Here is a 26,739-nt window from a genome sequence, read left to right as displayed (position 1 = left end):
GTCAAAACATAACAATAGGCCTGATGACATAATAAGGCCTAACAACATTCTTACTTTATCCTAAATACTAATAGACTACAACATGTTGCAGCAGCAGCAGCAGCTTCGTGTTGCTGTCCATTGACTCACGGTGCTGAAGTTGCGAGGCCCGCATAGCTCTCCCTGGAAGCGGCAGTAAAGCAGCATCTCCTCCATCTGGTGGCCGAGGCGGTCCAGGAGCTGCTGCATGGACGGCTGGGACTCCAGGGGAGGCGGCAAAAAGTGGTTGAAGTCCAGGATCCGAGAGAGCGGAGACCAGGGCGGCTCGTTGCTGCTGCTGATGTCATGGTCGGTACCGGGTGTGAGCGCGTCCCTGACGCTGGGGGACACTTGCCAGTTTCTCCCTAGAAGTCCTAACCACCTTCCCGCGCTGAATATGTCCGGTTTCTTCATGCGACGTGGTAAGAGGAGATTCTGGTTACAGATGGTCACAGCGGGGAAAACAAGACGTTTGGCGTACACCATATGCGCTTTGGTGTGCACGGGAGAGGAAAGCAAGTACCGGACCCGGTTTGAGGACCAGGTGAAGAGGAGCGCGAGAGCTGTGAGGAAAGCCAACAGCCAGGCGAGCCTTCGGGGGTAGGAGCCGCTCAGAAATACATGTCTCAGGCCGTGGAACGTAGTGTGTTTCAGGAACAGCTTCCCGGCTTCCGCGACAGAGCCCGGCGTTCTGCTGGCTTTCGGTACCGAATCGCACTGACACATTTTGGAGAGATAGTCTAGGTAGTGTAAGGATTAAGACTGACACGACCACCGCTGATGGGCTGGCATCAGTCCTGGTCCCGCATTGACCATGGAGTCAAAGCCCCAATCCAGATAGATCTGTCTGTCTGTCTGTCAATTACTTATTGTTGGCAGAGTCATCCAGGAAAATCTTTATGCTGGTTAGAACGCGCGCTATCCTCTCCTGAGCTCATGCACTGAGCTCTTTCTATTGAAAGTCTGCCAGTAGGAGGCTGTGCCTGTGAGGCTGTGAGGGGTGCTCACTGCTCGTCTTCTGTCACCATATAGGAAGAGAGAACGCTCTCTATTCCCGGGGTAGCCAAATTGTTCAAGATTATTAAATGTCGCGTCCCCGCGTGCAGTTGCAGGACCGAAGAAAGTGTATCTCATGTGCGGTTTGACCAAACCGTTCCAATTCAGAGAAACAAACGGTCATCATATGACAACATCGCACTGCATGCAAAGGACAAACATCCCCGTCCCTCCTTCATCCCCCATTCCTTCTTCATCCCTCCAGATTGTTCTATTGTGTTATTGACTGTACGTTTGTTTATGTGTAACTCTGTGTTGTTGTTTTTGTTGCACTGCTTTGCTTTATCTTGGCCAGGTCGCAGTTGTAAAAGAGAACTTGTTCTCAACTGGCCAAATAATAGTGAAATAAAAATAAATAAAAATCCCCCATCCCTCTACCCCCTATTCCTCCTTCATCTCTCCATCCCACCATTCCTTCTCCATTCCTCCTCAATCCCTACACCCCACCAATTCTCCTCTCTCTCTATACACCCCTCTATTCCTCCTTCATCCCTCCCTCCCTCCATTCCTCATTCATCCCTCATCCCTCCTTCATCTCTCCATACCTCCATTATCTCTCTCCATCTCTCATTCCTCCTCCATCCTTTCATCCCCCCATTCCCCCAGGCCATCATTCATCCCTCCATTATTCCTTTAACTCTACATACATACATCTTTCATTTCCAAAAGCTGCGTTCCTTCTCCTTCTCCTTGTAGGTTTTAGTCACATTCCATAATAATTTCACATTCCAATTAGTGAACTCACTCTATAGACACCTTCCTCTTTAAATCCTTGGACTTGTTGAAACATTTTATTTTGTTCATATTCAAAGACAACAACTTTATCCATTTCTTATTCTCAGGGTTTTCCCACAAGACATATTTCACACTCCAACTTGACAACTCTTCTTACATACCCCACGTCTTTCCCTCTGTCTAGTCAACTCCAACTTGACAACTCTTCTTATTTAACACACGTCTTTCCCTCTGTCTAGTCAACTCCAACTTGAGAACTCTTCTTACATACCCCACGTCTTTCCCTCTGTCTAGTCAACTCCAACTTGACAACTCTTCTTATTTAACACACGTCTTTCCCTCTGTCTAGTCAACTCCAACTTGACAACTCTTCTTATTTAACACACGTCTTTCCCTCTGTCTAGCCAACTCCAACTTGACAACTCTTCTTATTTAACACACGTCTTTCCCTCTGTCTAGCCAACTCCAACTTTTAGAACAAGTGAAAGCACATACATCGTACTGTTCCAAATGGTATGTCTGTTGCTAAGAGGTCATTGGCAGAAATCTTTAATTCCATCACAGTGAATTAATGTACACCACAGGAGGTTGGTGACACCTGAATTAGGGAGAACGGGCTCGTGGTAATGACTGGAGCGTAATCAGTGGAATGGTATCATGTACATTAAACACATAGTCTCCAGGTCTTTGATGCCATTCCATCGACTCCGTTCCAGACATTATTATGAGCCGTCCTCCCCTCAGCAGCCCCCACTGACGTACACTAACACTAACAAGCACAACACTACCCCTGACCTCAACACAACATGCATACCATCAGTACAGCCCAATGTAGGCGTTGTTCCGTCTTCTACATGTATAAGTGGGCTAAGGATGGAAAGACTGGCGGTACGTGTGGTATCCAAATGTTTCTTCATGACTTTGAGGTGACGTGTATATAACAGATCCAGAGGAGAGAACATTCCGCCATTACTTTACTGTAACTACAGTCCCCTGGGACTATTGGCTAAATGTATGACACATGTTGAATTCTGAACAGGTAGACAAGTGTTAGGTGAAAGTGTTTTTCGGTGTTGAGTACGACTGGTTCAAATAATTATTATCATTGTTTTTTTTTTGTTACACCCATCTGATCTTTCTGATAAGAATGTGGTTTGATGATAGTAGTTCCCTTTATTACGTTTAAAAAAAAATGTACCTTCCTTCTTTATTTTTCCTTTGATATTTTCATACAAAGGCAAGCCTACTTTCGATAAAGCTTTTAATCTCTCTATCAAACATCACCAAAGTGGGTCTTCCTTTTTAATAAGGTTTAGAGTACCTTCCTCTTTCTATGGTGTCACTAACAGTTTCTGTGATCTGAGAAACTGGTCTGCACAGTCTGAAATGCCCGTCACCAGACCTGTGTTCAAGTAGTATTTTAAATCATTTCAAATATTTTAGCTGGGTTTGATTGAGCTTTCCTAGCTTAATGGAATCAATTGAATAGTTGCAAAAGTGTAAACCCCATTCACCGGTCACTACAGGCAGACTAAAGCAAACAATCACACATGTTGAAAAGTATTTGAATCCAGGTCTGGCCATCACAGAGACTTTCACCTGACATTTGTGCTCCGGGACATTGGCTGGTGACGGTGAGGGAGTTGTTTCATGCTTGAATGGGTATCCATTGTGAAGTGTTTAGACTCAAGGTGGATGTCAGTTGAGCTTAAACTAGCTTTGTCAAGTATTTATGTGTGTGTGTGTGTGTGTGTGTGTGTGTGTGTGTGTGTGTGTGTGTGTGTACAAAGTCTGTGACCCTTACAAAGTCATCTGGCAGGCATGTCAGACCTGTGTGTGTGTGTGCATATATAATCCATTCACTCATGTTAATCTGTCTTCCCTGTTTGCTACAGCATATCAATGTCCATTTAAAGACATTCTGTGTTTTTTCTCTGTGGATTTACTCCCTTCAACATGACAAGTGATAATCATCTGGGCTGAAGGAGTGTGTCTACATTGGAGGTCAAAAAATGAAAACGTGGTATTTACAGGATTTGTACCCCAGTAATCGGTATCTGCTTGGTTTAATGAAACTGTACAATATGATGTGTCATGGAGGCTGCGTTTGTATAGTGATCTACTTTTGACCAGGGCCCATTTGCGACAGGCTCCTAGGGTCAGAAATATAGATTTCACACAGAGCTGGCAATCTTCAAACTAACTTCCTGGATCTGGACATTATGTGGGATTTCAGTTTCTTTTGTATGTGTTCTAATCCCCTGCGTCTCTCCTCTCATCCTCTCTCATTCCCTCAGCTCATCAGTACCAAACATATCTGAGAGAAACGCTGGGTGTGTCTGTGCGTGTGTGTATGTGTGTTTGTGATTTTGCTTGTGTGTGTTCCTTGTGCATGACAGTGTGTGTGTGTGTGTGTGTGTGTGTGTGTGTGTGTGTGTGTGCGCGTGCGTGCGTGTGTGTGTGTGTGTGTATCGGTATCTGGCTGTGCTACAACAAACTAATCCCAGCAGCTAGGGGGATAATGACACACGTGACAACAGAGAAACATGATCCCAGTGAACAGCTAAACAATAAACAATTATACCCTTTGGGACATAATGTTATCTAACTCCCATTACCGTGCTGTCCTTAGCTGATCAATTCATTATGAAGGAGAAGCACGCAGGCAAGCAAAGATGTTGTTGATTTACTTCATAGGCGAGGTCTCTGGTCTTTTAATCACTTTGTATGACTGAAATACATGTAGGCATTTGCTTTGCGGAAACAATTAGACTGAATGGAAAATATCCACCGGAAATAAACACTGGGGAAAAAAACAGCTCACATTGGAGACAGGCCAACATAAACCTCACATTGGAGACAGACCACCATAAATCTCACATTGGAGACAGGCCAACATAAACCTCACATTGGAGACAGGCCAACATAAACCTCACATTGGAGACAGGCCAACATAAACCTCACATTGGAGACAGGCCAACATAAACCTCACATTGGAGACAGGCCAACATAAACCATCACATTGGAGACAGGCCAACATAAACCTCACATTGGAGACAGGCCAACAAACCTCACATTGGAGACAGGTCAACAAAAACCTCACATTGGAGACAGGCCAACATAAACCTCACATTGGAGACAGGCCAACATAAACCTCACATTGGAGACAGGCCAACAAACCTCACATTGGAGACAGGCCAACATAAACCTCACATTGGAGACAGGCCAACATAAACCTCACATTGGAGACAGGCCAACAAACCTCACATTGGAGACAGGCCAACATAAACCTCACATTGGAGACAGGCCAACATAAACCTCACATTGGAGACAGGCCAACAAATCTCACATTGGAGACAGGCCAACATAAACCTCACATTGGAGACAGGCCAACATAAATCTCACATTGGAGACAGGCCAACAAATCTCACATTGGAGACAGGCCAACATAAACCTCACATTGGAGACAGGCCAACATAAACCTCACATTGGAGACAGGCCAACATAAACCATCACATTGGAGACAGGTCAACAAAAACCTCACATTGGAGACAGGCCAACATAAACCTCACATTGGAGACAGGCCAACATAAACCTGACATTGGAGACAGGCCAACAAACCTCACATTGGAGACAGGCCAACATAAACCTCACATTGGAGACAGGCCAACATAAAACTCACATTGGAGACAGGCCAACATAAACCTCACATTGGAGACAGGCCAACAAACCTCACATTGGAGACAGGCCAACATAAACCTCACATTAGAGACAGGCCAACAAACCTCACATTGGAGACAGGCCAACAAACCTCACATTGGAGACAGGCCAACATAAACCTCACATTGGAGACAGGCCAACATAAACCTCACATTGGAGACAGGCCAACAAACCTCACATTGGAGACAGGCCAACAAACCTCACATTGGAGACAGACCACCATAAACCTCACATTGGAGACAGGCCAACATAAACCTCACATTGGAGACAGGCCAACATAAACCTCACATTGGAGACAGGCCAACATAAACCTCACATTGGAGACAGGCCAACAAACCTCACAATGGAGACAGGCCAACATAAATCTCACATTGGAGACAGGCCAACAAAAACCTCACATTGGAGACAGGCCAACATAAACCTCACATTGGAGACAGGCCAACATAAACCTCACATTAGAGACAGGCCAACAAACCTCACATTGGAGACAGGCCAACATAAACATCACATTGGAGACAGGCCAACATAAACCTCACATTGGAGACAGGCCAACAAACCTCACATTGGAGACAGGCCAGCATAAATCTCACATTGGAGACAGGCCAACAAACCTCACATTGGAGACAGGCCAACATAAACCTCACATTGGAGACAGGCCAACATAAACCTCACATTGGAGACAGGCCAACAAACCTCACATTGGAGACAGGCCAACATAAACCTCACATTGGAGACAGGCCAACATAAACCTCACATTGGAGACAGGCCAACAAACCTCACATTGGAGACAGGCCAACATAAACCTCACATTGGAGACAGGCCAACATAAACCTCACATTGGAGACAGGCCAACAAACCTCACATTGGAGACAGGCCAACAAACCTCACATTGGAGACAGGCCAACATAAACCTCACATTGAGGATACAGGCCAACAAACCTCACATTGGAGACAGGCCAACATAAATCTCACATTGGAGACAGGCCAACATAAACCTCACATTGGAGACCGGCCAACAAATCTCATATTGGAGACAGGCCAACATAAACCTCACATTGGAGACAGGCCAACATAAACCTCACATTGGAGACAGGCCAACAAACCTCACATTGGAGACAGGCCAACATAAACCTCACATTGGAGACAGGCCAAGATAAACCTCACATTGGAGACAGGCCAACATAAACCTCACATTGGAGACAGGCCAACATACACCTCACATTGGAGACAGGCCAACATACACCTCACATTGGAGACAGGCCAACATAAATCTCACATTGGAGACAGGCCAACAAAAACCTCACATTGGAGACAGGCCAACATAAACCTCACATTGGAGACAGGCCAACATAAACCTCACATTAGAGACAGGCCAACAAACCTCACATTGGAGAGAGGCCAACATAAACCTCACATTGGAGACAGGCCAACAAACCTCACATTGGAGACAGGCCAACAAACCTCACATTGGAGACAGGCCAAAAAACCTCACATTGGAGACAGGCCAACATAAACCTCACATTAGAGACAGGCCAACAAACCTCACATTGGAGACAGGCCAACATAAACCTCACATTGGAGACAGGCCAACATAAACCTCACATTGGAGACAGGCCAACAAACCTCACATTGGAGACAGGCCAGCATACACCTCACATTGGAGACAGGCCAACAAACCTCACATTGGAGACAGGCCAACATAAACCTCACATTGGAGACAGGCCAACATAAACCTCACATTGGAGACAGGCCAACAAACCTCACATTGGAGACAGGCCAACATAAACCTCACATTGGAGACAGGCCAACATAAACCTCACATTGGAGACAGGCCAACAAACCTCACATTGGAGACAGGCCAACAAACCTCACATTGGAGACAGGCCAACATAAACCTCACATTGGAGACAGGCCAACATAAACCTCACATTGGAGACAGGCCAACAAACCTCACATTGGAGAGAGGCCAACATAAATCTCACATTGGAGACAGGCCAACATAAACCTCACATTGGAGACCGGCCAACAAATCTCACATTGGAGACAGGCCAACATAAACCTCACATTGGAGACAGGCCAACATAAACCTCACATTGGAGACAGGCCAACAAACCTCAGATTGGAGACAGGCCAACATAAACCTCACATTGGAGACAGGCCAACATAAACCTCACATTGGAGACAGGCCAACATAAACCTCACATTGGAGACAGGCCAACATACACCTCACATTGGAGACAGGCCAACATACACCTCACATTGGAGACAGGCCAACATAAATCTCACATTGGAGACAGGCCAACAAAAACCTCACATTGGAGACAGGCCAACATAAACCTCACATTGGAGACAGGCCAACATAAACCTCACATTAGAGACAGGCCAACAAACCTCACATTGGAGACAGGCCAACATACCTCACATTGGAGACAGGCCAACAAACCTCACATTGGAGACAGGCCAACAAACCTCACATTGGAGACAGGCCAAAAAACCTCACATTGGAGACAGGCCAACATAAACCTCACATTAGAGACAGGCCAACAAACCTCACATTGGAGACAGGCCAACATAAACCTCACATTGGAGACAGGCCAACATAAACCTCACATTGGAGACAGGCCAACATAAACCTCACATTGGAGACAGGCCAACAAACCTCACATTGGAGACAGGCCAACATAAACCTCACATTGGAGACAGGCCAACATAAACCTCACATTGGAGACAGGCCAACAAATCTCACATTGGAGACAGGCCAACATAAACCTCACATTGGAGACAGGCCAACAAACCTCACATTGGAGACAGGCCAACATAAATCTCACATTGGAGACAGGCCAACATAAACCTCACATTGGAGACCGGCCAACAAATCTCACATTGGAGACAGGCCAACATAAACCTCACATTGGAGACAGGCCAACATAAACCTCACATTGGAGACAGGCCAACAAACCTCACATTGGAGACAGGCCAACATAAACCTCACATTGGAGACAGGCCAACATAAACCTCACATTGGAGACAGGCCAACATAAACCTCACATTGGAGACAGGCCAACATACACCTCACATTGGAGACAGGCCAACATACACCTCACATTGGAGACAGGCCAACATAAATCTCACATTGGAGACAGGCCAACAAAAACCTCACATTGGAGACAGGCCAACATAAACCTCACATTGGAGACAGGCCAACATAAACCTCACATTAGAGACAGGCCAACAAACCTCACATTGGAGACAGGCCAACATAAACCTCACATTGGAGACAGGCCAACAAACCTCACATTGGAGACAGGCCAACAAACCTCACATTGGAGACAGGCCAACATAAACCTCACATTAGAGACAGGCCAACAAACCTCACATTGGAGACAGGCCAACATAAACCTCACATTGGAGACAGGCCAACATAAACCTCACATTGGAGACAGGCCAACAAACCTCACATTGGAGACAGGCCAGCATAAATCTCACATTGGAGACAGGCCAACAAACCTCACATTGGAGACAGGCCAACATAAACCTTACATTGGAGACAGGCCAACATAAACCTCACATTGGAGACAGGCCAACAAACCTCACATTGGAGACAGGCCAACATAAACCTCACATTGGAGACAGGCCAACATAAACCTCACATTGGAGACAGGCCAACAAACCTCACATTGGAGACAGGCCAACATAAACCTCACATTGGAGACAGGCCAACATAAACCTCACATTGGAGACAGGCCAACAAACCTCACATTGGAGACAGGCCAACAAACCTCACATTGGAGACAGGCCAACATAAACCTCACATTGGAGACAGGCCAACATAAATCTCACATTGGAGACAGGCCAACATAAACCTCACATTGGAGACCGGCCAACAAATCTGACATTGGAGACAGGCCAACATAAACCTCACATTGGAGACAGGCCAACAAAAACCTCACATTGGAGACAGGCCAACATAAACCTCACATTGGAGACAGGCCAACATAAACCTCACATTAGAGACAGGCCAACAAACCTCACATTGGAGACAGGCCAACATAAACCTCACATTGGAGACAGGCCAACAAACCTCACATTGGAGACAGGCCAACAAACCTCACATTGGAGACAGGCCAAAAAACCTCACATTGGAGACAGGCCAACATAAACCTCACATTAGAGACAGGCCAACAAACCTCACATTGGAGACAGGCCAACATAAACCTCACATTGGAGACAGGCCAACATAAACCTCACATTGGAGACAGGCCAACATAAACCTCACATTGGAGACAGGCCAACAAATCTCACATTGGAGACAGGCCAACATAAACCTCACATTGGAGACAGGCCAACATAAATTACACATTGGAGACAGGCCAACAAATCTCACATTGGAGACAGGCCAACATAAACCTCACATTGGAGACAGGCCAACATAAACCTCACATTGGAGACAGGCCAACATAAACCATCACATTGGAGACAGGTCAACAAAAACCTCACATTGGAGACAGGCCAACATAAACCTCACATTGGAGACAGGCCAACATAAACCTCACATTGGAGACAGGCCAACAAACCTCACATTGGAGACAGGCCAACATAAACCTCACATTGGAGACAGGCCAACATAAACCTCACATTGGAGACAGGCCAACATAAACCTCACATTGGAGACAGGCCAACAAACCTCACATTGGAGACAGGCCAACATAAACCTCACATTAGAGACAGGCCAACAAACCTCACATTGGAGACAGGCCAACAAACCTCACATTGGAGACAGGCCAACATAAACCTCACATTGGAGACAGGCCAACATAAACCTCACATTGGAGACAGGCCAACAAACCTCACATTGGAGACAGGCCAACAAACCTCACATTGGAGACAGACCACCATAAACCTCACATTGGAGACAGGCCAACATAAACCTCACATTGGAGACAGGCCAACATAAACCTCACATTGGAGACAGGCCAACATAAACCTCACATTGGAGACAGGCCAACAAACCTCACAATGGAGACAGGCCAACAAACCTCACATTGGAGACAGGCCAACATAAACATCACATTGGAGACAGGCCAACATAAACCTCACATTGGAGACAGGCCAACAAACCTCACATTGGAGACAGGCCAGCATAAATCTCACATTGGAGACAGGCCAACAAACCTCACATTGGAGACAGGCCAACATAAACCTCACATTGGAGACAGGCCAACATAAACCTCACATTGGAGACAGGCCAACAAACCTCACATTGGAGACAGGCCAACATAAACCTCACATTGGAGACAGGCCAACATATACCTCACATTGGAGACAGGCCAACAAACCTCACATTGGAGACAGGCCAACATAAACCTCACATTGGAGACAGGCCAACATAAACCTCACATTGGAGACAGGCCAACAAACCTCACATTGGAGACAGGCCAACAAACCTCACATTGTAGACAGGCCAACATAAACCTCACATTGGAGACAGGCCAACAAACCTCACATTGGAGACAGGCCAACATAAATCTCACATTGGAGACAGGCCAACATAAACCTCACATTGGAGACCGGCCAACAAATCTCACATTGGAGACAGGCCAACATAAACCTCACATTGGAGACAGGCCAACATAAACCTCACATTGGAGACAGGCCAACAAATCTCACATTGGAGACAGGCCAACATAAACCTCACATTGGAGACAGGCCAACATAAACCTCACATTGGAGACAGGCCAACATAAACCTCACATTGGAGACAGGCCAACATACACCTCACATTGGAGACAGGCCAACATACACCTCACATTGGAGACAGGCCAACATAAATCTCACATTGGAGACAGGCCAACAAAAACCTCACATTGGAGACAGGCCAACATAAACCTCACATTGGAGACAGGCCAACATAAACCTCACATTAGAGACAGGCCAACAAACCTCACATTGGAGACAGGCCAACATAAACCTCACATTGGAGACAGGCCAACAAACCTCACATTGGAGACAGGCCAACAAACCTCACATTGGAGACAGGCCAAAAAACCTCACATTGGAGACAGGCCAACATAAACCTCACATTAGAGACAGGCCAACAAACCTCACATTGGAGACAGGCCAACATAAACCTCACATTGGAGACAGGCCAACATAAACCTCACATTAGAGGCAGGCCAACAAACCTCACATTAGAGACAGGCCAACATAAACCTCACATTAGAGACAGGCCAACAAACATCACATTGGAGACAGGCCAACACAAACCTCACATTTGAGACAGGCCAACATAAACCTCACATTGGAGACAGGCCAACAAACCTCACATTGGAGACAGGCCAACATAAACCTCACATTGGAGACCGGCCAACATAAACCTCACATTGGAGACAGGCCAACATAAACCTCACATTGGTTCAATAGAAGGTTTACAAAGATAAATAAATAAGACTTTTTCTTCTTGGATAAAAGAATCTGTCTGGATGATTGGTAATGGGAAGAGAAAATTCAGCCTTTAGCTGAAAGCCTATTGATTTATCTATGTAGAATGGAACAACGTTGTGGTCCTCATAAAAGAGGACCTCTTCATTTCTTGGAAGGAACATATGGAATAAAACCTTTAAATAGCCATACTCACTTTTATGGGCCTTTCCTGTCAGTAGTCTGTACGTGTCCCTTCAATCTTTGATAGATATGAGAATTTATGGAAGTTGGAGAAGGACATTCTCCCAAATTGACAAAGTACATCTGAGCAGTCTATGCATTTTTCCATTCTATAAGTGAATGTATGTAACAATGTGTGGACGTGGAAGAAGTGGGAGAAGGACACACGCTCCCAAATTGGTTAAGCGGCAGTTGAACGCAAAAGACTGCGGCTTTGGATACCATGAAGAGAGGTGCAGAACAGTAGAGTAACACTTCTAAGGGCTAGTTCTTTATCACACTGTAACAGAGAGAAAGGTCCTTTCCCAGAAAACAGTGTCTTGCCTAGTCAGGTTCAAATAACACTTTGAAAGGCTTCAAGTGCAGTACAATCAGTAAAAATGACAACACCACTTCCTATATAGCCAGTAAAATGATGTGCCAGAGGCTAATCAAACCTGGCTGGCTACTCATGGTGACCCACAGTGCAATAGATCAAATCAAATACTTCACTCAAGTGGAATTAATTGTCCTTGTTTTGTCTCTGAAGCTTTATGGCAGTTTTAGTTTTGTATAGCGTGATTATGACTTGTTCGATCAAGTCTGGTAATGTCTGGGCTCCCGAGTAGCGCGGTGGTCTAAGGCACATGTATCTCAGTCGCCTGGGTTTTGGCCGGTGTAGGCCGTCATTGTAAAATAATAATTTATTCCTAACTGACTTGCCTGGTTAAATAAAGGTAGGATAAATGTAATAAATAATGCACAGCACTTCACATGTTTAGGGAAGTAGAGTGACTGACAGGACAACTACACCGTTTAGAAATGAATTGTCTCTAGGTTATCTGAGAACAGTTTACTGCTGCCAGACTCTGGGGAGACAGGGCCATGTTGACTGGGTCAATTTTGGGGTTGACACAGTGTTCTCTCTCTATCTGTACACCATCTCTTTCACTCAGTATACACCTCTGTCTCCCTTTCTCTCTCTCTCTCTCTCTATCTCTCAGTACGTGCTCTCTCTCTCAGTACACTCATCTCTCTCTCTCTCTCTCTCTCTCTCTCTTTCTCTCTCTCTCTCTCTCTTTCAGTGCGTGCTTTCTCTCTGAGTAAACTCATCTCTCTCTCTCTAATTCTCTCTCTATCTCTCAGTACTTGCCCTCTCTCTCTCATTCTCCCCCCCCTCTCTCTCTCTCTCTCTCTTTCTCTCTTTCTCTCAGTATGTGCTATATCTTAGTACACATCTCTCTCTCTTTCTCTCCCTCTGTATTCTCTCAGTCAGAATTCTCCCTCCTTCTCGCTCTCTCATTCTGTCTACCTAATTTGTTCTCTCTCCCCCACTGAGGATGTTCAGTTCCAAGATTGTTCAGAGAATCAGCGAGGGAGGAAGCAAGGGAAGAAGGAAGGGAGGGAGGAGGAACCCGTGCAGCTGCAGAGTAGACAAGACAGACAGACAGAGAGATAGGAGCAGGTGGTGATTTACTGAGACAATTTAGAGGATAATTGTGTACATGATCCATCTTTAACGGCTGCTGACCAAATGGCACCGTATTCCCTACATAGTCCGCTAATTTGGAAAAATAGCATACTACCTAGGGAACAGAGTGTCATTTTGACTACACCTGTTTTTGAGGACAAGCGTCACCAGCCAGGCTCCTTTTCCAATAATCACACCCTTAACACTATCATCTGATCTGCCCTCTCTTCTCTTCTCTTCTCTGTGGCTGTGGCTTCTCTGTGGCTGTGGCTTCTCTGGGCTGTGGCTTCTCTGGGTTGTGGCTTCTCTGTGGCTGTGGCTTCTCTGTGGCTGTGGCTTCTCTGTGGCTGTGGCTTCTCTATGGCTGTGGCTTCTCTGGGCTGTGGCTTCTCTGTGGCTGTGGCTTCTCTGTGGCTGTGGCTTCTCTATGGCTGTGGCTTCTCTATGGCTGTGGCTTCTCTGTGGCTGTGGCTTCTCTGTGTCTCTGGCTTCTCTGGGCTGTGGCTTCTCTGGGCTGTGGCTTCTCTGGGCTGTGGCTTCTCTGGGATGTGGCTTCTCTGTGGCTGTGGCTTCTCTGTGGCTGTTGCTTCTCTGGGATGTGGCTTCTCTGTGGCTGTGGCTTCTCTGGGCTGTGGCTTCTCTGGGCTGTGGCTTCTCTGGGCTGTGGCTTCTCTGGGCTGTGGCTTCCCTGGGCTGTGGCTTCTCTGTGGCTGTGGCTTCTCTGGGTTGTGGCTTCTCTGTGGCTGTGGCTTCTCTGGGCTGTGGCTTCTCTGGGCTGTGGCTTCTCTGGGCTGTGGCTTCTCTATGGCTGTGGCTTCTCTATGGCTGTGGCTTCTCTGTGCTGTGGCTTCTCTGGCCTGTGGCTTCTCTGGGCTGTGGCTTCTCTGTGGCTGTGGCTTCTCTGGGCTGTGGCTTCTCTGGGCTGTGGCTTCTCTGTGGCTGTGGCTTCTCTGGGCTGTGACTTCTCTGGGCTGTGGCTTCTCTGTGGCTGTGGCTTCTCTGTGGCTGTGGCTTCTCTGGGCTGTGGCTTCTCTGGGCTGTGGCTTCTCTGGGCTGTGGATTCTCTGTGGCTGTGGCTTCTCTGGGCTGTGGCTTCTCTGGGCTGTGGCTTCTCTGGGCTGTGGCTTCTCTGGGCTGTGGCTTCTCTGGGCTGTGGCTTCTCTGGGCTGTGGCTTCTCTGGGCTGTGGCTTCTCTGGGTTGTGGCTTCTCTGGGTTGTGGTTTCTCTGGGCTGTGGCTTCTCTGAGCTGTGGCTTCTCTGTGGCTGTGGCTTCTCTGGGCTGTGGCTTCTCTGGGCTGTGGCTTCTCTGGGCTGTGGCTTCTCTGTGGCTGTGGCTTCTCTGGGTTGTGGCTTCTCTGTGGCTGTGGCTTCTCTGGGTTGTGGCTTCTCTGTGGCTGTGGCTTCTCTGTGGCTGTGGCTTCTCTGGGTTGTGGCTTCTCTGGGTTGTGGCTTCTCTGGGTTGTGGCTTCTCTGTGGCTGTGGCTTCTCTGGGCTGTGGCTTCTCTGGCCTGTGGCTTCTCTGGGCTGTGGCTTCTCTGTGGCTGTGGCTTCTCTGGGCTGTGGCTTCTCTGGGCTGTGGCTTCTCTGGGCTGTGGCTTCTCTGGGCTGTGGCTTCTCTGGGCTGTGGCTTCTCTGTGGCTGTGGCTTCTCTGGGTTGTGGCTTCTCTGTGGCTGTGGCTTCTCTGGGCTGTGGCTTCTCTGGGCTGTGGCTTCTCTGGGCTGTGGCTTCTCTATGGCTGTGGCTTCTCTATGGCTGTGGCTTCTCTGTGCTGTGGCTTCTCTGGCCTGTGGCTTCTCTGGGCTGTGGCTTCTCTGTGGCTGTGGCTTCTCTGGGCTGTGGCTTCTCTGGGCTGTGGCTTCTCTGTGGCTGTGGCTTCTCTGTGGCTGTGGCTTCTCTGTGGCTGTGGCTTCTCTGGGCTGTGGCTTCTCTGGGCTGTGGCTTCTCTGGGATGTGGCTTCTCTGGGATGTGGCTTCTCTGTGGATGTGGCTTCTCTGTGGCTGTGGCTTCTCTGGGATGTGGCTTCTCCGCGGCTGTGGCTTCTCTGGGCTGTGGTTTCTCTAGGACGGGCTTCTCTGGGCTGTGGCTTTTCTGTGGCTGTGGCTACTCTGGGCTGTGGCTTCTCTGGGCTGTGGTTTCTCTGGGACGGGCTTCTCTGGGCTGTGGCTTTTCTGTGGCTGTGGCTACTCTGTGGTTGTGGCTTCTCTGTGGCTGTGGCTTCTCTGGGCTGTGGCTTCTCTGGGCTGTGGCTTCTCTGGGCTGTGGCTTCTCTGGGCTGTGGCTTCTCTGGGCTGTGGCTTCTCTGTGTCTGTGGCTTCTCTGGGCTGTGGCTTCTCTGTGGCTGTGGCTTCTCTGGGATGTGGATTCTCTGGGACGGGCTTCTCTGGGCTGTGGCTTCTCTGGGCTGTGGCTTCTCTGGGCTGTGGCTTCTCTGGGCTGTGGCTTCTCTGGGCTGTGGCTTCTCTGGGTTGTGGCTTCTCTGGGTTGTGGTTTCTCTGGGCTGTGGCTTCTCTGAGCTGTGGCTTCTCTGTGGCTGTGGCTTCTCTGGGCTGTGGCTTCTCTGGGCTGTGGCTTCTCTGGGCTGTGGCTTCTCTGTGGCTGTGGCTTCTCTGGGTTGTGGCTTCTCTGTGGCTGTGGCTTCTCTGGGTTGTGGCTTCTCTGTGGCTGTGGCTTCTCTGTGGCTGTGGCTTCTCTGGGTTGTGGCTTCTCTGGGCTGTGGCTTCTCTGGGCTGTGGCTTCTCTGGGTTGTGGCTTCTCTGTGGCTGTGGCTTCTCTGGGCTGTGGCTTCTCTGGCCTGTGGCTTCTCTGGGCTGTGGCTTCTCTGTGGCTGTGGCTTCTCTGGGCTGTGGCTTCTCTGGGCTGTGGCTTCTCTGGGCTGTGGCTTCTCTGGGCTGTGGCTTCTCTGTGGCTGTGGCTTCTCTGGGTTGTGGCTTCTCTCTGGCTGTGGCTTCTCTGGGCTGTGGCTTCTCTGGGCTGTGGCTTCTCTGGGCTGTGGCTTCTCTATGGCTGTGGCTTCTCTATGGCTGTGGCTTCTCTGTGCTGTGGCTTCTCTGGCCTGTGGCTTCTCTGGGCTGTGGCTTCTCTGTGGCTGTGGCTTCTCTGGGCTGTGGCTTCTCTGGGCTGTGGCTTCTCTGTGGCTGTGGCTTCTCTGTGGCTGTGGCTTCTCTGTGGCTGTGGCTTCTCTGGGCTGTGGCTTCTCTGGGCTGTGGCTTCTCTGGGATGTGGCTTCTCTGGGATGTGGCTTCTCTGTGGCTGTGGCTTCTCTGTGGCTGTGGCTTCTCTGGGATGTGGCTTCTCCGCGGCTGTGGCTTCTCTGGGCTGTGGTTTCTCTAGGACGGGCTTCTCTGGGCTGTGGCTTTTCTGTGGCTGTGGCTACTCTGGGCTGTGGCTTCTCTGGGCTGTGGTTTCTCTGGGACGGGCTTCTCTGGGCTGTGGCTTTTCTGTGGCTGTGGCTACTCTGTGGTTGTGGCTTCTCTGTGGCTGTGGCTTCTCTGGGCTGTGGCTTCTCTGGGCTGTGGCTTCTCTGGGCTGTGGCTTCTCTGGGCTGTGGCTTCTCTGGGCTGTGGCTTCTCTGGGCTGTGGCTTCTCTGTGTCTGTGGCTTCTCTGGGCTGTGGCTTCTCTGTGGCTGTGGCTTCTCTGGGATGTGGATTCCCTGGGACGGGCTTCTCTGGGCTGTGGCTTTTCTGTGGCTGTGGATTCTCTGTGGCTGTGGCTTATCTAGGCTCTGGCTTCTCTGGGCTGTGGCTTATCTAGGCTCTGGATTCTCTGTGGCTTTGGCTTCTCTGTGGCTTTGGCTTCTCTGAGCTGTGGCTTCTCTGAGCTGTGGCTTCTCTGTGGCTTTGGCTTCTCTGTGGCTGTGGCTTCTCTGGGATGTGGATTCTCTGGTGACTGCAATGAATAACGCAATGTACTACATGGTATAGTATATACAGGGTATCCTACAGGGTATAGTATATACATGGTATAGTACAGGGTATAGTATATACAGGGTATAGTACATGGTATAGTATATACAGGGTATACAGGGTACAGTATATACAGGGTATAGTACAGGGTACAGTATATACAGGGTATAGTATATACAGGGTACATGGTATAGTACAGGGTATAGTATATACAGGGTATAGTGCAGGGTACAGTATATACAGGGTACATGGTATAGTACAGGGTATACTACAGGGCATAGTACAGGGTATAGTATATACAGGGTATAGTATATTAAGGGTATACTACAGGGTATAGTATACTACAGGGAATAGTATATTAAGGGTATACTACAGGGTATAATATATTAAGGGTATCCTACAGGGTATAATGTATTCAGGGTATACTACAGGGTATAGTATATTAAGGGTATACTGCAGGGTATAGTATATTACGGCATACTACAGGGTATAGTATATTAAGGGTATACTACAGGGTATAGTATATTAAGGGTATACTACTGGGTATAATGTATTAAGGGTATACTACAGGGTATACTATATTAAGGGTATACTACAGGGTAGAGTATATTAAGGGTATACTTCAGGGTATAATATATTAAGGGTATACTACAGGGTATAGAATACTACAGGGTATATTATAGGCTCTGTGTGAAGGGAAGGAGTCAAAACGTACTATACTCTCTCTTGTTGCTAATGACCAAATAACCCCAGATAAATACTCCCTATTGATTGTATACACTGTGAGGGAAGGTGTGTGTGTGTGTGTGTCCGTGTGTGTATGTCACCAAAGTATTCACCGTTAACTCAGAAGTGGAAGTCATCATTAGATACGTCGGACTACCATAACGTAACGTGTGTGTGTTTCAACGGGGGAATGGATAGTAAACAAACAACTCAGCTCCATAATCAGCTGGATTAAAACATAATGGATGTGATTAGCATATTACTCATGCCTCCTTCTCCTCATAATTATGGAGCAGGTGTGTGTTCTTTTATGTGTTTGTGTGTAATCGTGCCCGCATATGGATGCGTGTGTTTGGGAATATCTTGCTTAAAGGAGATTGAGGTTGGCAGAGTTAATTGATAGTGGCAGTCTGGCAGGAAGAGTTTGGGAGAGGAGAGATAGTTGTGATTAATGTCACAAGAGTGTGGCTCGCTCCTAAACAGTCTCTTAACGCCACCTCCCTTGGCACTGTGTGTAAGAGAGAAAGAGAGAGAGGGGGAGTGTTATCTTTGTGTGTGTGTGTGTGTGTGTGTGTGTGTGTGTGTGTGTGTGTGTGTGTGTGTGTGTGTGTGTGTGTGTGTGTGTGTGTGTGTGTGTGTGTGTGTGTGTGTGTGTGTGTGTGTGTGTGTGTGTGTGTGAAAAATATTCTCCACTCAGTCTGTTTACAAATGATGAAAACACACAACATGATATTTTAAATCTACTTGCCAAAATACAGTGCCATCGGGAAGAATTGAGACCCCGTGATTTTTTACACATTTTGTTTTGTTACAGGCTTACTCTAAAATGTATTAAATAGTTTCCCCCCCTCATCAATCTACACACAATACCCCATAATGACATCACAATACCGCATAATGACATCACAATACCTCATAAAGACAAAACAAATACAGGTTAAGATTTTTTATATTATTTATTACAAATAAAAAACAGAAATATCACATTTACATAAGTATTCAGACCCTTTCCTCAGTACTTTCTAAAAGCACATTTAGCAGCAATAACAGCAGTCTTCTTGGGTATGACGCTACAGCTTGGCCTGTATTTGAGGAGTTTCTCCCATTCCTCTCTGCATATCCTCTCAAGTTCTGTCAGGTTGGATGGGGAGCGTTGCTGCACAGCTATTTTCAGGTCTCTCCAGAGATGTTCGATTGGGTTCAAGTCCGGTCTCTGGCTGGGCCACTCAAGGACATTCAGAGACTTGTCCAGAGGCCACTCCTGTGTTGTCTTGGCTGTGTGCTTAGGGTCATTGTCCTGTTGGAAGGTGAACCTTTGCTCCAGTCTGAGGTCCTGAGCACTCTGGAGCAGGTTTTCATCAAGGATCTCTGTACTTTACTCCGTTAATCTTTCCCTCGATCCTGACAAGTCTCAGAGTCCCTGCCGTTGAAAAACATCCCCACAGCATAATGCTGCCACCACCCTGCTTCCCTGTAGGGTTGGTATTGGCCAGGTGACAGTGCCTGGTTTCCTCCAGACGTGATGCTTGGCATTCAGGCCAAAGAGTTCAATCTTGGTTTCATCAGACCAGAGAATCTTGTTTCTCATGGTCTGAGAGTCTTTAGGTGCCTTTTGGCAAACTCCAAGCGGGCTGTCATGTGCCTTTTACTGAGGTGTTGCTTCCGTCTGGCCACTCTACCATAAAGGCCTGATTGGTGGAGTGCTGCAGAGATGGCTGTCCTTCTGGAAGTTTCTCCCATCTCCACAGAGGAACTCTAGAGCTCTGTCAGAGCGACCATCGGATTCTTGGTCACCTCCCTGACCAAGGCCCTTTTCCCCTGATTGCTCAGTTTGACCAGCTCCAGGATGAGTCTTGGAGGTTCCAAACATCTTCCATTTAAGAATGATGGAGGCCACTGAGTTCTTGGGGACCTTCAATGTTGCAGAAATGTTTTGGTACCCTTCCCCAGATCTGTGCCTCGACACAATCCTGTCTCTGAGCTCTACGGACAATTCCTTCAACCTCATGGCTTGGTTTTTGCTCTGACATGCACTGTCAACTGTGGGACCTTATATAGACAGATGTGTGCCTTTTCAAATCTTGTTCAATCAATTGAATTGACCACAGGTGGACTCCAATCAAGTTGTAGAAACGTCTCAAGGATGATCAATGGAAACAGGATGCACCTGAGCTGAATTTTGTGTCTCATAGCAAAGAGTCTGAATACTTATGTAAATAAGGTATTTCCTTATTATATATTTTTTTACATTTGCTAAAATTCCGAAAAAATAGTTTCCGCTTCGTCATTATGGGATATTGTGTGTAGATTGTTTGAATCCATTTTATCCAAAACTCAAGGGGTCTGGATAGTTTCCACAGGCACTGTAGATACACATCTCTGAAACTCCTGCTCACAGTTTAACCAGCGCTGATATTGAGGGTCGTAAAGTCGAATTCATGTACAGCACCTTCAAACAAATATCTATTTTAGTAAAACCACTTTGCCTCTGCGGTCATGAGTCAGATTCTCCAAAAGAGATGGGCGACAGTGACAATAATGTAAAGCAGTTCTCTGAAGACATTTTCAATTTTAGGGTCTACTACTTTACATCTCTGAAACTCCTTTTCACAGTTGTTGAGTCTGGATGTTAAGGGGCATGAAGTGAAAGTACTGTAGCTTCAATATGTACACACCAGAGGAGGCTGCTGAGGGGAGGACGGCTCATAACAGTGTCTGGAACGGAGCGGATGGAATGGCATCAAACACAAGGATCCCATGTGTTTGATGTATTTGATACCATTCCACTGATTCCGCTCCAGTCATTAGCACGAGCTCGTCCTCCCCCACCAACCTCATTTCAGTTCTACCACTACGGCACAGCTTCTCTGAAAGAAAAGGGCAACAATGAAACGAGAGAACTTCTCTTGAGATATTTACTTCTTGTACTTCTCTCTCCCTCCAGGAACACTTGGGCTGCACTGTGTGTGGGCTCTGGTCAAAAGCAGTGCACGGCATAGGGAATAGGGTTCCATAGGGCCCTAGTCAAAAGTAGTGTACTATATAGGGAATAATGTGCCATTCTGGACGTATCCCTAGAGTTGGAAAAACGTTCCCTAGCTCTCCATCTACTTCCCGACAGTTTACAGAGCTTATTAAATGGTTGGTGTATAGATAGGAGACAGTTGGAAGGCTTGGAGGGAGTTGGAGAAGATAGGAGACAGTTGGAACGCTTTCAGGGAGGGAGAAGATAGGAGACAGTTGAAAGGCTTGGAGGGAGTTTGGGAAGATATGAGACATTTGGAGGGCTTGAAGGGAGTTGGAGAAGATATGAGACAGAGGCGGGAGAGTTAGTCCACATATCAGAGGGCAGATACACAGACAGAGCAGGACTTAAGAAGGGAGAAAGCTGTGTGTGTGTGAAGAGAGACAGAGACTGAGAGGAAACGAGAGAGACAGAGAGTGTTAATGTGTGTGTTCGTGTGTGCTAGGTCTCCATCCACCCTCGCCCATCCACCCTTACCCATCCATACTGACAGTGAAAGCAACACCCCCACTAAGACACACCTCCAATATACTATCTCTATGACAATACATGACATGTCTCATAAGGCCTTATTTTGAGGCTTAGTTTTACCCTAATACAGTGGCCTGACACTCATCGTTTACAGGCCACATCAGGCCTGCAAGTCACATTATGTTCATGTAATTCCGATTGGAATCCAGCCAGAGTAAGGATATCCAACTAATGGAATTTTCATTTACTCACAACCTGCATTCAGAATGACTGTCTTCTTCTTCTTTAGGATTTGGTTGGCAGATCGCATCTAACTTTTAGGTGCATACACCGCCACCTTCCGTACCGGAGTGTGAGGCCAGTCACGGCCTACCTACATGAAATTCTCTTCATTAGTCCTGTTCCTCTAGGACAGTGAAATATAGCCCTAGACACCACCACCTACACTCATTAAAAATGAACCACCCCATTCCACAACTTTGATCCTATCGGCTCCTGCACCATGTCACCCTGCATCCCACTGCTGGCTTGCATCTGACGCTAAGCAGGGTTGGTCCTGGCCGGTCCCTGGATGGGAGACCAGATGGTGTTGGAGGGCCAGGTACTCTTTCCTCTGGTCTAAAAACAGATCCCAATGCCCCAGGGCAGTGATTGGGGACATTGCCCTGTGTGAGTTGCTGTCTTTCAGATGGGATGTTAAATGGGTGTCCTGACTCTCTGTGGCCACTAAAGATCCCATGGCACTTATTGTATGAGTAGGGGTGTTAACCCTGGAGTCCTGGCTAAATTCCCAAGCTGGCCACCTAATCATCCCCAGCTTACAGTTGGCTCATTCATCCCCCCTCCTCTCCCCTATAATTATTCCCCGAGTCTGTTGCGGTAAATGAGAATGTGTTCTCTGTCAACTTCTGACCCCCAGCAACATGGCACCTGACCCCCAGCACCCCTACAGTTAACACACACAACTTTACCCAGCGAAACTAGACAATCCTCTGTTCCATGCTCTCCTGTATACTTCCAGCATCGTGGAATCTCCCTCCTACACACTGCTGCGACATGACCATAAACGTTTCACCTGAAACAGCGCAGTGGATTCGCCACAAAAGCTACCAACAGGATCAATGAAATAACCTTAACATGACTGTCCGGTAGAGACTCTGACTCAAACCTCAAAAGGACTGATAGTGACTCTGTTTCACCATGCTCCCCACCGGGTCTGTGACGCACCAAACGACGGGTGTCACAAACACCAGGAATCTTCAACTTCAATTGCTCCATCTCCACACTTAGTGCTACCCCAGAAATCCCCCAGAAATCCCCCCTTTCAAATGGTGCTCTGTTCCTAAGAGCAAAGCAAGAAACAGATCTTGACCCAAGTTGCGTCGCACGGAGCGCCTGCTCCCTCTGGTCAGTACAAACACATATCACAAGTCCACTCCAGGTTACCTTCACTGTGTCACGTTCCTGACCTGTTTTCCTTTGTTATGTATTTGTTTTAGTTGGTCAGGGCGTGAGTTGGGTGGGTTGGTCTAGGTTTGATTTTCTATGTTGGGATTTTGTGTTCGGCCTGGTATGATTCTCAATCAGAGACAGCTGTGAATCGTTGTCCCTGATTGAGAGTCATACTAAGGCAGCTAGGGTTTCACTGGTGTTTTTGTGGGTGTTTTTCTCCTGTGTCAGTGTTTGGGCCACACAGGACTGTTTCAGGTTAGTCACGTTTGTTGGGTTTTGTAATTTGTAGTGTTTGTTGTTTTTCCATTAAAACATGAATACTTACCACTCCGCATCTTGGTCCGATCCATGCTCCTCCTCGTCTGAGGAGGAGAACGACTACGACAGCCGTTACAGAAACACCCACCAAAACAGGACCAAGCGGAGTGGAGAAGGAAGGAGAGAACAACAGCAATGGGGAAAAGAGGAATGGACTTGGGAGGAAATCCTAGACGGTAAAGGACCCTGGGCAAAGGTTGGAGAGAATCGCCGCTCTCGGGAGGAGAAGGAGGCAGCCACAGCCCAGGAGCGGTGGATTGAGGAGGCAGCACGTAAGAGAGGCTGGAAGCCCGAGAGGCTCACCCAAAATTTTTTTTGGGGGGGTGGCTAAAGGGGAGTGTGGCGAAGCCGGGTTGGATACCCGAGCCAACTCCCCGGGCTTACCGTGGAGTGAGAGGGCGTCGTACTGGTCAGACACAGTGTTATGCGGTGGAGCGCACGGTGTCCCCAGTACGCGTGCTTAGCCCAGTGCGGGCTATTCCACCTTGCCGCACTGGGAGGGCTAGGTTGGGCATCGAGCCGGGTGTCATGAAGCCGGCCCAACGTATCTGGCCTCCAGTACATCTCCTCGGGCCGGCGTACATGGCACCAGCCTTACAGGTGGTGTCCCCGGTTCGCCTGCATAGCCCAGTGCGGGCTATTCCACCTCGCCGCACTGGCAGGGCTACGGGGACCATTCAACCTGGTAGGGTTGGGAGGCTCGGTGCTCAAGAGCGCGTGTCCTCCTTCACGGTCCGGTATATCCGGCGCCACCTTCCCACCCCAGCCCAGTACCATCAGTGCCAACACCACGCACCAGGCTTCCAGTGGGTTCCCAGAGCCCTGTTCCTCCTCCACGCACTCTCCCTGTGGTGCGTGTCTCCAGCCCAGTGCCTCCAGTTCCGGCACCACGCACCAGGCCTACTGTGCGCCTCAGCAGGTCAGAGTCGGCCGTCTGCCCAACACCGCCTGCGCTGCTTGCCTGCTCAGTGCTGCCTGAACTGTCTGCCTGCCCAGCGTGGTCTGAACTGTCTGCCTGCCCAGCGCTGCCCGTCTGTCCCGAGCCGTCAGGTCTGCCCAACGCTGTCTGAACTGTCCGTCTGCCAAGCACCGCATGAACTGCCCGTCTGTATTGAGCCTTCAAAGCCGCCCGTCTGCCATGAGCCTGCAAAGCCGCCCGTCTGCCATGAGCCTATAGAGCCGTCTGCCAGACAGGAGCCGCTAGAGCCTTCCGCCAAACAGGAGCCGCTAGAGCCTTCCGCCAGACAGGAGCAGCCAAAGCCTTCCGCCAGACCGGATCAGCCAGAGCCTTCCGCCAGACAGGACCAGCCAGAGCCGTCCAGCCAGGACCAGCCAGAGCCGTCCAGCCAGGACCAGCCAGAGCCGTCCAGCCAGGACCAGCCAGAGCCGTCCAGCCAGAGCCGTCCAGCCAGGACCAGCCAGAGCCGTCCAGCCAGGAGCTGCCAGCCAGCCAGGAGCCGCCGGAGCCAGCCAGCCAGGATCCGCCAGAGCCAGCCAGCCAGAATCCGCCAGAGCCTTCCGCCAGCCAGGATCCGCCAGAGCCTTCCGCCAGCCAGGATCCGTCCCTCAGTCCGGAGCTGCCCCTTATCCTGGTGCTGCCCCTTATCCTGGTGCTGCCCCTTATCCTGGTGCTGCCCCTTATCCTGGTGCTGCTCCTCAGTCAGGTGCTACCCCTCAGTCAGCTGCTACCCCTCAGTCTGTTACTGCCCTTTGGAATAGTGGGATTGACATGGAGGGTGAAGATTGGGAGGAGGCCACGGAAGCGGGGGTTGACTATGGTGGGGTGGGGACCACGACCAGCGCCAGAGCCGCCACCGTGGACAGACGCCCACCCAGACCCTCCCCTAGACTTTGTGCTGGTGCGCCCGGAGTTCGCACCTTAAGGGGGGGGGGGGGTTCTGTCACGTTCCTGACCTGTTTTCCTTTGTTATGTATTTGTTTTAGTTGGTCAGGGCGTGAGTTGGGTGGGTTGGTCTAGGTTTGATTTTCTATGTTGGGATTTTGTGTTCGGCCTGGTATGATTCTCAATCAGAGACAGCTGTGAATCGTTGTCCCTGATTGAGAGTCATACTAAGGCAGCCAGGGTTTCACTGGTGTTTTTGTGGGTGTTTGTTCCTGTGTCAGTGTTTGGGCCACACAGGACTGTTTCAGGTTAGTCACGTTTGTTGGGTTTTGTAATTTGTAGTGTTTGTTGTTTTTCCATTAAAACATGAATACTTACCACTCCGCATCTTGGTCCGATCCATGCTCCTCCTCGTCTGAGGAGGAGAACGACTACGACAGCCGTTACACACTGATTCAACTGCAACCAAGTCCTTTCTCACCCACTCTGAAACCACAAATGGATCTGCCAAAAGGCAAGGGTCCACATTCTCCAAAAATGTCACTCCTTCTGTCTAAACTCAGCGGTTCGATTTCCTCCTGTAGCTCTTCCAAAACGTTTGTGCGATCCTCTATATTCACTCAAAGACTTTTCTACTTTTCTCCTGTTTTTCCCATCAGCCATTTTCTCCTTCATTCGATCTTCCAGAAGGTTTGTGCAATCCCCCACTCCATACACAAAATATGCTCCACTTTTTTCCGTCCGCCATTTTACCGCCAACCCTATTAGGCTGCAGAAACCTATTGGCACTGTCGGTTGCGAGACTGCCAAAATGCCCAGAATGGCTGTCAAGAGACTACCTAAACCATTTAAACTGGAACAACCATTTCAGTAACGGGTGTATTTACAGCACACATCTGCAGTAGAGCATGCTGGGAAATATGATAACGATGGGTGTGGTTTTGATGGTAATGTTTAACTCTGGTTATTAACACCATTGATTGTTAATATAACACTTAGAGAGTTAATTTAACACCTGAATCAACAGCACTAGGTAACACTGGTCAATTTGCTTTATGCTATTTCATTTGACTCTTGAGTGTAATGGTCCCTGGAAATAAAGTTAGTGGTGTGTGTGTGTGTGTGTGTGTGTGTGTGTGTGTGTTTTCCTACCTTATCAGGACCCCAATGTCCTAACAATTCACCCGAATATCCTGACAAGATAGGAAAACAATAACTTTTTTTTTTAAAGTTCTTCCTATTATTTAAAACCAATCTGAAGATTTTGAAACAAACATAGAGAAAATCCTAAATCCTCTAGTGGGACAAAGGCACTTCAATCTTTTCTCTTGCCCATTCACCCTCTGAATGGCACACATAC

The 26,739-nt window shown here is 48.3% G+C and overlaps 1 protein-coding gene across 4 annotated transcripts in view; it reads right to left on the bottom strand.

Annotated features, from left to right (window-relative positions):
• Positions 1–26,739, bottom strand: part of asic1b (acid-sensing (proton-gated) ion channel 1b) — a 382,118-nt gene that overhangs the window by 57,736 nt on the left and 297,643 nt on the right. The window contains exon 1 of one of the 4 annotated variants that reach the window (XM_055869821.1): positions 130–1,187. The exons of the other annotated variants lie outside the window; for them this stretch is intronic. Coding sequence (XP_055725796.1) covers positions 130–744 — 615 coding nt within the window. The 5' untranslated portion in view covers positions 745–1,187. Of the gene's footprint in view, positions 1–129; positions 1,188–26,739 lie in introns of those variants that run through there. 4 annotated transcript variants of the gene reach the window in all.

This window comes from Salvelinus fontinalis, chromosome 18 (genome assembly GCF_029448725.1).
Source record: "Salvelinus fontinalis isolate EN_2023a chromosome 18, ASM2944872v1, whole genome shotgun sequence".
NCBI lineage: Eukaryota > Metazoa > Chordata > Actinopteri > Salmoniformes > Salmonidae > Salvelinus > Salvelinus fontinalis.
This window is presented reverse-complemented; position numbering and strand designations above follow the sequence as displayed.